Here is a 12,610-nt window from a genome sequence, read left to right as displayed (position 1 = left end):
TTTGGTCCCCACAGTATCAGATTTTTTCATATTATATTTACATTTCAAAAGGTTCCCTTTTACTTTTATTTAGTAACCTTTAAGTCTTTCCTATCTATTGGGACAAGTCTCTCTCCCCCTTCCCCCCCCAAAAAAGGTCTGCTCTATGTGTTAAGTCAAATAAATGTTGAGGGCTTTTTAATCTGTCATATTTTGACTTCAGTCTTAAACCTTAAGTTCTGAACTCATAAATGTGATACAGAATGGAGAAAAGATTTTTATGTTTTTGTAGAAACCTAAGAAAAGGAATAGAGTGACATTAGTATCTTTGTGACTTCCGTGCAGCTAACTAAGCTAAAAATAATATCATTTGAAAAAGAGAAAGCAAGCAACATGGCTTAATATAGTCTTACCGTCAGGATTTAAACACAAATAATAACCATGCATTTTCCCCATGTTATACCTCCCACTCAGCTGCTTTGCATCAAAGCTGCTATCATGGCTGAGAAATGTACCTTACTTTTCTTTTTCTTATTCATTGGTTTTTTAATAGTTCTCATAATATCTTTCAGGCATTAATGAATTTAGGCTCGCAAACACACCTTCGGGAATATAATTATCCCCCTTTTACAGATCGCAAATGAGGAGACAGAAAATTTAAGTGACTTACCAAAGGTAACGCACACAGTCTTGTAGCAGTGTTCGCATTAGGAATCAGCTCTCCTGACTCGCTGTTCTGTTTTCTGGCTACAAGATCAAACTTCCCTTCCTGTCTTGAATTGGCCCTTATGTCTGTGGTACATTAGTGCAACTTAATTTGCTGGGGAGATGTCTCTTGATTCAATGTCTGACATTTTTTTGTCATACAGTCATTGTCTTTGAATTACTACAAGCAAATGCCATAGTCAATGGAAGAGACAGGGAATAAGACCAGAGTCTTGTGAAAGACAACAGAGAATAGTCCCTTTACTGGTTTCATTAAGCTCATATCCCTTTCTATTTCCCTGGAACAAATAATAGTTCTCTTTTTAATACTACACAGATGGTATTCAGATGATAAGTATTTGTTCAACTCTGCTACTAGATACCTGGATAGGAAGAATGAGAGAACCCAGAACCGCCACTGTCCTGCCTAGGGAATTCATCCCAGGTTTTGGGAGGAAGCATTCAAAAAGAAGGAAGTTGAGTGGGTTTAGGGAGCAGATCTGCATCTGCATGCTTGGGGGCTATAGAGCAACAGAATGCTCTTCAACTAAGCACCAAATATCCCGTCTTTTTTTTTAACTCGAGGGAATCAGATAGAAACAGTTTCTACACTACAGTATTCACATACTTAGGGTTGTTGATTTTTTCATGTCCCAGCCTTTGCTTTAATATAAAGAAATATGCTTATTTAGCTCTTACATTCCCTTAACATTGAAATTCCTTCCAGTTTGCCAAGATGTTTGGAATTGGGGTTCCAAGAAAGCAGCTTAGTATTGTAAGGCTGTCTCACTAGTGTCTTACTGTTGGTGGTGATGATACTTACACAGCACTTTTCATTGTAGATTTCAAATGGAGGTCAGTACTCTTATCCCCCTTTTACAGATGGGGAAACTCAGGCACTGAAAGGTGAAGTAACTTGTCCAGGTCATCCAGCAGGCCAGTAGCAGAGCTGAGAAAAGAATCTAAATCAAATCTAAATCTCCTCACTCCCAGGTCAAGTTCTTCTTTGAGTGCTTGCTCATGTTGATTCCATTTTAGATGTGTGCACGATCACATGCACTGTTGCTGGAAGTTTCTGTCTTAGCGGTATCTGTCAATCTGTGTGTGGTGCGTCTCTGTGGCGGTATATTTGAAGATATGGGCCGTACATCCTTTCAGTTCCTCCTTTGCACTGTTGGTTGTTAGGTGGAGGGCCTTTCCTGGCTTATCGAGAGCTAGCAGTTTCTTCTTGTCTTGAAGGACTTGGTGCCCTTCAGCCTTTGTAAATATTTTGTTGATTGTGTGAATTAAGTAGTAGTTAAGTATAGTTGTGAAACGAGTCCCATCAGGGAGTTTGCCACAGATAGGACATGCCCCACTCACCTGGTTTCAAATTGTGTTTTGCATGCAGCAGGCCTATACCTATCAGTGATCCAATGACATTTGTCTAAAGTGTCTGAGAGAAAGCCACGGGAAGGACAAGTGCTGTATTTGTAAAAACGTTTCCCCTCGTACCCAGAAATAGCCGGATAGCCACTTGAGGGTTCTCCTAATTCAAATGGCTCTTTGTCCTGTGCCGGAGTTCTCTAATGCTGACCTTGTGCCATGTGGGTTGGCTTTGGTGCGGCGCACGTCACTGGCAAATAGGAATTGCGTCAGAATGCTGGTCTGACTGAAAGAAGATTTTGTTTATACAAAAGCCAAATTGGACTGGTATTTGTAAGCTCCTCAGGATGTCAGGCACACATCTTTGCCCTACCCTCTCTGCTTGCACAAAACCAAACACCCTAGCCCTGCTCCTTCCCCGAGGCCCCACCTCCCAGTCACTATATTCCCCCTACCTCAGTGGCTTGCTTTCCCCCCTTCCTCACTCACTTTGACTGAACTGGGGCAGAGGACTGTGGTGTGGGTTCTGGGTTCTGGCCAGAAATGATGGGTTTGGGATGTAGGAAAGGGCTCTGGGCTGGAGAAGAGGTACAGGAATGGGGAGGGCTGCTCTAGCTGTGGGGTGCAGGCTCTGGGGTGGGGCTGGGAATGAGTGCTTGGGGTGCAGGAGTGAGCTCCAGGTTAGGAGATGGATCTGAGGCAGTTGAAGTACGAGAGGATATGATTTGAGACCAGAGATTGAGGTGCAAGAGGGGGTGAGGGCTCAGTCTGGGGTTTCAGGCTCAGGGATAGCGCCAGGGATAAGGGGTTCAGGGAGACTCTGGGCTGGGGCAGGGGGTTGGAGTGTAAGAGGGATAAGGGCTTTAGCTGGGGGTGCTAGCTCTGGGTTGGAGCTGGGGATGAGGGCACTGGGATGCAGGAGGGGAGCCTGTGTTTTGGGTATCTCAGAAGGTTTGTGGTCAGCCTAGTGAGGCTAAGGCAGGCTTCCTGCCTGTCCTGGCTCTATATAGTGCCCCAGAATTAGCTGGCCACAGTTTCCAACCAATGGGAGTGAGGAGCCTCACACCTAAGAGCCAGACCTGCTGGTTGCTTCTGGAGCACAGCGCAGAGCCAAGACAATTAAGGACTAGACTTTTTACAGCCCAATTGGCAGTGCTGACCACAGGGTCCCTTTTTGACAGGGCATCCAGAGGCCTGACAATCCTAACCCTGTCTGTAGAGTTACAGTAGTGCAAGGAATTTACAAATTCTAGTAATAAAGCCCTGGAGCTTATACATTTTACAGCCTGAGTAAATACAATTCAATTAATTTACAGGCTTTTTGGTAATATGTGGTTTCAAGTGCCTGGGGAGTTAGTCCAGAAGTTTTTCATTCATCTCTTTCAGTTCTGGGTCAAATATTTACTGTAGCTTCTCTCTTGTTGTCTATTCTTTGGGTTCCCACCCAGGTATCATGTTTTTCATGATCAGAGAAGTGACCATTAAAAACTTCATTGTCTATTTTCTAGAATTGGTCTTAGGTCTCAACTCTTGAGCCAAAGGTAAAAGTTGAGTAATTATTTCTTTCATTTTCAAGGAAATAAGATTTTTATATGAGGAGAGACTTGGTGTACCCAGTCTGCAGTTTAATTTTTTTTTCCACTTCCATTGCAGAGTGCCTGGAATAACAATTGCTACAGACATCATCTGCGGTTTTCCAGGAGAGACAGATGAAGATTTTCAAGACACCATGAAACTTGTAGAAGAGTACAGGTTTCCAAGCCTCTTTATTAATCAGTTTTACCCACGCCCCGGGACTCCTGCTGCAAAAATGCATCAAGTTCCAGCCGCAGTGGTAAGATATATTTGCTTGCACTATTGTACTTGATATCTCATTTTATATGGCTTTCTTGTTGTGCCAAATGTGAATGTACAGTATGCAACGTATTGAAACATAAGAAATGTATATTGGAGAATAGGTTTTGCTGTGGAATTATGCCATAATTAAAATGCAGTTTTTTATATTTCCTTAAAGAGCCTAGACCACAGGATGCCTTGCTAGATCTGAAGTTTAGATCTGCTCAAATTGTTAATTGAGGAAAATAGCATCTATAGCAGGTTCAAGGTTCACTTTGACTTTATAGCTCTATATTCTTCCTAATGTGTTTTCTGGGTGAATCTCTTATTCCCCCAAAAGGACAAATGTTACATTTCATATATTCATCCCATTTTTGAAGACTTGTGTGAATCTAGTGATGATAAAAACATTGAAAATGATTCTGTGCAAAATAGTATGAACTAACTGATAGTAATGATAGTAACCTTGGAGTTATATATATATATATATATAAAGGTCACATTTGCATATGACTAATTCCATTCAGTTGACAACTACTTCATAAATGTTTTTCATGATTCTGCACTGTTCTGAAATCTAGATCCTGCCTTCAGCCTATATGATAAATGTCACTGGTAAAATTTGTGTATATTTAGTTAATTTCCCCAATCTTCTATATTTGGCCATTGTAGTATAACATTTTCCAATTAACATCTCATCTCAAAATCCCCAGAAGGATAAAAGCCACATTTTAATATGAGGTAGTTAGCTATCAATTGAATTCTAATTAATATAGATAATTTAAATTCTCTTTTTGTCATAAATGATAATAATGACAATTATGTTTTAAAGATTTGGGTTGATTAAAAATATGTTTTGAATTTGCAATAGTGTAAATGTGCAAACTTGCCTAACCTGAATCTTTGAACAAGAAAATATACCATGTTGAGACGTATGAAACCATTTTAACTTTTCATTGGTGTTTGTACCAGTACAAATACAATTTATATGTACTGCATTTCCAATCAAGGTAAAATCAGAGCTGGCTAATGCTGTAGGTAGATAAGAATATGTCATACTTCATTTGTGGGTCATCATGGTTCACCAACCTGCAGGCACACTCTGAATAATGTCAAAAGCTATGCAAATGTACTCTCTACTTAATGTCAATATATGAACTACTTTTAGTGAAAATGGAAGAGAGGGTTAAATTTGATTTCTTTATGTTATTGTTCAAAGTAGTAAGCTTTGAGCCACTATTAATACTTTTCTGTAGAGCAACTTATATAGCAAAGTGTAGAGCAGGGGTTGGCAACCTATGGCACGCGAGCCAATTTTGAGTGTCACATGCCGCATGAGCTCAGGCCTTTCCCCCACACAGCAGCTGAAGCCTTGTGGTCGCCATGCAGCTGCAGGCTGGCGAACCAGCTCCGACTTCCTGCTGGAAGGACAAGCGAGGGTGGGAGAGGCGTGGGTGTTTAGGGGCAGCAAGCAGAGCGGGTGGCATGACCCCGCACTGGGCTCCACGCCCCTGGCGCTGCCCCTGTCCAGCCTGCGCATTCGGCTCTCAGGAGCTAAGAGTTTAACACCACTCGCCTTGCTACAGGCTTTGCTCCCTGCTCTGGGAGGGGCTGGGGCTGGAGCTGCTGTGCAGATCCAGGGCGGAGCAGCCAGTCACAAGCTGCTGCAGCCTCCATGGGGCTCCACAGCTCAGGCTGTGCCACACTGCTCCCTGCGGAGTGTGTAGGGGGTGAGGGAGACCCTTCCCCAGCTCCCTGCTGTGCCCAGCTGGGCTGGAACCAGCCCTGAGAACCCCTGGGCTCTGCCCTCCCCAGCCCCAGAACCACAGCCTGCAGGTGAGGGGTGAGCCCCACCAAAGGGCTGGGTTGGGCAGGGAAGTGACTCTGTTCCCCCACACTGTCCCTCCTTGCCCCCAGTGCTGCTCCCAGGGGCTTGTGAGTCCCAGCACTGCTGCCCTACCGGTGTGCATACTGGAGGCACAGGAATGTGCAGGTGGCGGGGGGGGGGGGAAGGGAGAGGGAATGCAGGGGCAGAATGGGAGGGACAAGGGTTGCTCCGAAGGGGATGGGGCGATGCAGGGCATCAGGCTGTAGGAGTGGGATCATGAGGGGAGTGAGGCTGGAGCAGAGGGAAGATGCAAGGGGGGATACAATTTTACTTTGCAGAAGCTGCCCTTTCCTTTACTCCTCACTTCTTTGCTTCCCTCCACAAAATCTTGTATTCTCACCCCCTCACCTTTTCTGCGTTACTCCCCCAGCCTCCTTCTGCTCCCAAACTTCCTCTCATATCCCCACCCCACACCCTCTCCTGCCACCAGACCCTGCCCTCTTCACCTTCTTCTTCTTCCATACCCTGCCCTCCTCACTCCCTCCTTCACCCCACCGCCTGCACAGATCCTGCATCCCCATCCCACTTGCTGGCAGCCCTGTTCTGCACATTCAACCCTTCATTTTTGCCATCACCCCAGAGCCTAAGGGGGCCTCAAAATCCACTAACTCTGGAACCCTAGAAAAATAAATCGGTCTTATGGGAAGCCCTGAACCTCAGTCCTCCCTGGCTTTTCCCCTCACTCCATGGGGCTGGACCCCAATAAAGATTTCCCACCCCCGCCATAAATAAAAAAAACATTGAAACCTTTTGTGTTGGACATAAATTAATATTTTACTTCATTTAAAATGAAGTTTGATAAACTAACTTGAGAAATTTAAAACACCTAACCTGTTCAGTAATTTAAATTATACCATTCTCCCTAGCTGCAGCTGGTTCAGAAAATATGGTCACCGTACCCAGCCTGCCCTTGCCCTCTCCTCCCCCTGGCATGCAGATTTGTCAATAGAAGTGAATAAGTTAAATTTTGGCACATCACTTCTGAAAGGTAGCTGACCACTGGTATAGAGGATTTGGGTACAAAAGATGCCATTGTGGTGTGATAATGTAAATAATTAAGCTCACATTACTGATTTTTTTTCTTTCTAAAATGCCCCTTACATTATCAGTGTGGGTGCCTATATTTAAAATAAAGCTGAGTAAATTTGGAGGTACAGGCAGGTTACGAATTTATACATCTGGATTAATTTCTGGGTTTGGTCACAGAGATAAAACTCCATTATTATCAGTGGATTCCACATCAGTAGAGGAATTTGGCCTCTTGGAGTTTTCCCCCCCTGCAAAGTGGTGTTAAATACACTTATACTGACACTAAATATTAATCAAGTAAGAATTTTTTTTTCAAAGCTAACTTTAAATTTGGGGGTTAAATTTTAGTGAAGCTTAACATTTTCACTTTGCTCTTCTTTCTATAATTTACTGCTTCTGGAGAATTAGAACCGTCAAAGAAGTTATGGATTATGTTTTAGGGCTGATAAAAACTAATTAACATATATTCTTTTTCTCTCCCATCTTGTTTCTCTTTTTGTAACCTTCTGCAAATCTGAGTTATATATTCTTTCATCTCTTTCTGGAAATGAAAGGTAAACTATCATCTGAAGCAGGAATAGTTTATGCTAATATCTTGCCTTTTATATTCACAATGCCTCTGAATAGTATTTAATGGCCCTCCTTGCTATATCAAGAATGCATAGGCATTTTGTTTTCTATTCCTTGTCCAGAGCACTTTATAACTACATATCTTTCTCAGCTGAGAGAAGAGACTATTACATAGCCATGTACTATTATGTTATGTACTCCCATCCTTTTCCCATTTTGTACTGTACACGTCATCTTTTTGTTAATGAACTGACTTCACATAGGAACAAGCAGTGCATGAACCTATAACAGCAAAAGAAAATAACCCATATAGTACATGATAGCTCCAGTCTAATCTCATACTCCTTTTCAAGTAGTTCATATGCTGTGAGCTGCAAGATGTATAGGTGTCTTTCACCACTAATTTTTCTTATAAAGAAATTTTGGAAACATTACTTAAATAGGGGTACCAAACCTGTGGCTAACAATGATATTACGTGACAGTAGGTACCCTTCTCTTCTTGCTCAAAATTGGCTATGTTAGCTGTTCATTTTAGCATTGCAGATATCTGCAGTGGGAAAGATGTATTGCCATTTGCAATCTGCTTCCCTCCTGTACATTGAATTCAAGAAACCTTAGTGTTCCCAACCAAGTGATATCTGTAGTGACCAGTCAGTCCTTTAAGTTCCCTTTTTTCTAGAGGACTACCTTTCTTCTAGACACAATCCATGAAGTAGGCATAGTAAAGTTAGCACATCTTTATTTGGTGTAGGTGGTAAATTTGATAACTTTTTGGGAGGAAAATCTCAGTTGGGTTTCACATGGAATATTCAATAAACTTGAGATGGATTTTTTTTCTGCATAAAATTATATGTTGCTTTTGAAATCCAAAGGGGCAGGTGACAGAAATCCACTACTTTTTATGATCAGAACAGTTTACAGAACTGAAACATTCCAAGATTGCTCAGTGTCACACAAGTAAGAGCTCCTGAATTCCAGTCCAGTGCTTTAACCATTAGACCATCTCTCCTCCCACATCCTCTGACAAAAAGCTAAATAGTTATTTATTATTGTATTTTATTATTTTTATTAAAAAAGCCCCAACTGAGTTCTAGGCAGAACTAGGTACCATGAAAACACTGAGGCAATTACTTTATGTATATATTCATACATCCTTTAGATTTCCCAGAGGCTTACCAAAGATTAGTCAAAATACAGCTCAAAAAATCCCTATTGATACTCTGACTTCCTGTCCTCATTGGCAAAAATAAAAATTAAAAATTGCCATTAAGCCTAAAATTTTGTTTTCAACCCCCCCTGGTGTACCAGTTCTACTCAAAAAGAGGCTGGATGGGAAAACTCAAGTGTGGGACACTAGAGGATGAGAGGGACGAGACTCAGGGGAAAACAAGTGTGTGTGCGTGCGTGCATGCATGCATGCAGAGGGAAGTAGAGGTTAGGTGCAAAGGAAAATTGGTCAGTATTCACTGGTTGCTTTTTACACTTCTCCATAGTAAAGTCTGGCAGTCAGAATATACTACTAAATCTGGCCCTTTTAAAGCTAAAAGAGTAAGAATAAATAATAACAAGATTTAAGGTTGATACTAACGTATCTTTAAACCATGAAAACTATTAGAGGATAAAAGTTTCTGTGTAGAGGCACCCAAACTACTTTAACTCTGCAGAGACATGGGGAGGGAAAGTGAAATGAAAAATTGCAGTGTGTCTTTAAAATTCACTTAAATTTAATTTGGGACTACAAATGCTATTTTCCACTACTGTGAATTTCCTGTATTTCTGATGCTTAATTTAAGTATAATTACAACATCCTTGTAATGTTTGTACTCTTAAGTAACTGGTGTTTGCAGCCTTAACTCCAGTTTAACATAGTTTTTTCTGGGAATATTATCACACACAGAAATGTAAATAGTAATTCAGCATCTTTTTTCTTCCGTCTTAGTAATAAACAGTTACCTATAATCATGGAATTAAGGAAAGGAGCAGGAGGGTTCTTTCTTCTTTTTAAATTAAATTTGAAATGAATATGCTGACCACTCAAAATGTGATACACTGGGGAAAGGCTGTGAATAAACAAATCACCCCCAAAGTAATGGACTTTTGCAGATCAAAGAGGACCATTCACTTCAATCTGTACCACAATATAAGAATTTTTTTTTAAGATGCTGTTTCTGTTGTATCATCATTTTTGGTTCAAAACTATAGAGAGATTGAATGGGAATAAATGTTGGAGAAGTTGTAGTGCAAGAGGAGATTTTATGCATATGTGGTGGATGTGTCCAATTAGTGAGTATTGGGAGGCTATCCATAACTAAATATCACAAACTGCTGAATATTCAATACCATTGTTACATTTCCTGGGGCTTCCTAGTGGAAATAGTCACACAAAAGGAAATTAAGAATTAATGTCTCGTTGGCTATTGGTAGCCTTTCACTGGAAAAAGAAACATAGCCCAGTCATTGAGGAATGGTTCAAAAGAATGAGAGGTTGTAATTCTAGAAAAATGAACATACCAATTATGTACCCAGCAAACTAGATCAAGGACAGGTACTTAGACATTTGGTTACCTTTTATATAATACTCAGAACGAAATATATTCACATACATATAACAAAATATATGTCACCGTGCCTCAGTGGGTCACTGCTGAGGATGCCAGATTCAGGACATACTGCTGAGAAATAGGGAAGACTCACCCCAAACAGATGATTGTTTTATTATTAGATATACCAAGCCAGTAATGAAAATAAAATTGTCTCACCACATCGGTTGCAGGCTCCTTAGACATTCCAGTTCTTATTTCACACCCAGATGCTGAAGTCTAGGAAAAAGTAAATTTTATCTGCTAACTAATGTTCTTTTGGTCAAATCTCATATATTACCATGCATTCATGTAACCCTATTATTCCTGCTTAGAACTGAACTTGAGTTGCAGAAGGTTTCTGTCTCAATACCAATAGACGCCTATGCGGTATTTAGGGTTAATTTTAAAACCTATTAAAGAACTCCAGAATACTCACAGTTCAGAATGCACCCAAAGATCACTTATGTGATAAAGTCAAAAAAGTTACCTGTGGGTAACCTCAGTCTGCAATTAAAATGTTGTTATTGAATTCTCCCTAAGCTTTCAAAAGGTAGTTATTTTAAAGCCAGTACCTGCTTCAGGTCATATCACTTTGCTTTGTTTGACCAGGTGCTGAAGTGAAAAACGTGTGTTTGTTGTGGAGACAGTTAAGCTAGTGTTGTAAAGCCAGTTTTATTCTATATGAAAGCAATGAATGGTCTGGCTCTTAAAGTTGCTGACAGCTTAGTTCAGGGCTGAATCTGTGGAATGAGTTAAACTCCACAGTCACAGCTGGACTTTCCAGAGTCAGACTTATAGAAAGGAAAAAGAATATTTTGACTCTGGCTTGGAGCCGTATCCCTTGAAATTCTTGCATTGGTGAGGTTCAGAGCAAGAGGCAGAATGTGAGTGTCTGACTTCTAAAGAGTTTGGGTTGCGACTGTCCTACTGAAAAAGCAAGTCAAGAGTTCAAAGCCGGAGTAGAAATACACCAAGGAAGAAACCCAGACCGACACTATACTGCTTTGATTTCAACTTTGTTCTTACAGCAGCAGTCTTCAGAGCATTGACCAAAATGAAAATTACCGACTTTAAATTACTTTTACACAAAATGTGGCTACAGATTTTAGCTTCCCAAAGAAAATGTAGTTTCAGATTTAGATTGGACTGGACTGTCAGTAATAGTACATAACACGATATAACAGTTGAGGAAAATATACACCTTCTTTGTTTCTTGGTCATTTTTAAATGTCACTGTAATGCCAAAACCACACTCCTCTGTACTACAGGTAATATTACTGTAGTAAGTCAATACTACAGGTAATATTACTGACTTAACCACTGATATAACCGTTGATTTTAGCTGCACAGTTATTTTCCCAGAAGAACTAAAAAAGAAACAAAACCAGGAACTTAACTTTATCCTTTGACAAATCTCTTTACATGCCATTACAGATTTGTTGTACACTTTTCCTCCCCATCTCCATACCCTTTGTGATAGGTATACAAGTTACTGAAATGGCTCAAAGGAAGAGATATTCAAACAGGAGTTTATAAGAAAATGTCTACATTACTATTCCATATCTAACTTTTTTCATTTCTGTTTGCAAGATTATAGTGATGTTTTTCAAACTAAACTTACTCCCAAGAAAGATGTACAACTAGAAAAGTGGTTGAAGGGGCTGGCAGTTTCTAAAAGATGTAATACTAGAAGCTCAACATCCAGGTAGTCTGACATAGAAGAAAAATAAGATGAGCCAAAGGTGACCAAAATGGCTGCACAAAGAGCTTTTATGCTATCTCAAAATCAAAAGGGATACATACATTAAATTAATGGAGGGGCATGTGATCAAGGAACTATACTGGGAATAGCACAAGCATGTATAGATAAAATCACCAAAGCCAAGGCAAAAGATGTTTTACAGCTAGGAAGGAATGTTGAAGATAAAATGGAATTCTTCAAATACATCAGACAAAAAAGAAAATGCTCAATGGAGAAGGAAAACTGGTAACAGAAGACAATAGTAAGGCAGAGCTGCTCAATGCCTACTTTGCTTCTGTCTCCTAAAAAGAAGTGTGACCAGATGACTAGTAAAGTTACTACACACAGTAAAATGGTAAGGATGCAAATTGGGATAAGTAAAAAACACATCAGAGATCTTCTGACCAATCTGAATGAATAGAAATCAGTAGGTCTGGGTGGTATTCTCCCCAGGGTACAGAAGGAATTAGCTGAATAAATCTTGGCATCACTGTCAATAATAGTTACAAACTCCTAGGTAACAGGAAAGGTTCCAGAAGACTAAAAAAAAGGCTAATGTGTCAATCATTAAAGGGGTGGTAGTGGAGGAGTCAAAATTATAGACCAATCAGCCTGACTTTGATAGCTGGGAAGCTGCTAGAACATTGTAAAAAGCATTTAATTTGAAAGTACATGGAGGTTTGGGTAATCATTAGCAGTCAGCATGGATTTTTTAAGAACAAATTATGCCTTTTTCTTTAACAGAGTAACTCATTTGGTGGATAGGAAAAATGTGGTGGACATAATATACCACGACTTTAACAAGGCTTTTGACACAGTCCCACATGACATTCTGATAGGTGAAATAGAGAGCTGTGGGCTTGGTGGAGCTACTATTAAGTAGATACATAATTGGTTAAATAGTCACAAAGAGT

At 40.3% G+C, this 12,610-nt stretch overlaps 1 protein-coding gene across 15 annotated transcripts in view; it reads left to right on the top strand.

Moving 5' to 3' along the window:
* The window catches only part of CDKAL1 (CDKAL1 threonylcarbamoyladenosine tRNA methylthiotransferase), a 585,431-nt gene that overhangs the window by 420,230 nt on the left and 152,591 nt on the right, over positions 1 to 12,610 (top strand). For all 15 annotated transcript variants that reach the window (XM_089776363.1, XM_075921165.2, XM_089776362.1 and 12 more), the window contains one exon: positions 3,703 to 3,883. In XM_089776363.1, coding sequence (XP_089632489.1) covers positions 3,703 to 3,883 — 181 coding nt within the window. The remainder of the gene's footprint in view (positions 1 to 3,702; positions 3,884 to 12,610) is intronic.

Source organism: Pelodiscus sinensis, chromosome 2 (assembly GCF_052426305.1).
Source record: "Pelodiscus sinensis isolate ZL-2025 chromosome 2, ASM5242630v1, whole genome shotgun sequence".
Taxonomy (NCBI): domain Eukaryota; kingdom Metazoa; phylum Chordata; order Testudines; family Trionychidae; genus Pelodiscus; species Pelodiscus sinensis.
This window is presented reverse-complemented; position numbering and strand designations above follow the sequence as displayed.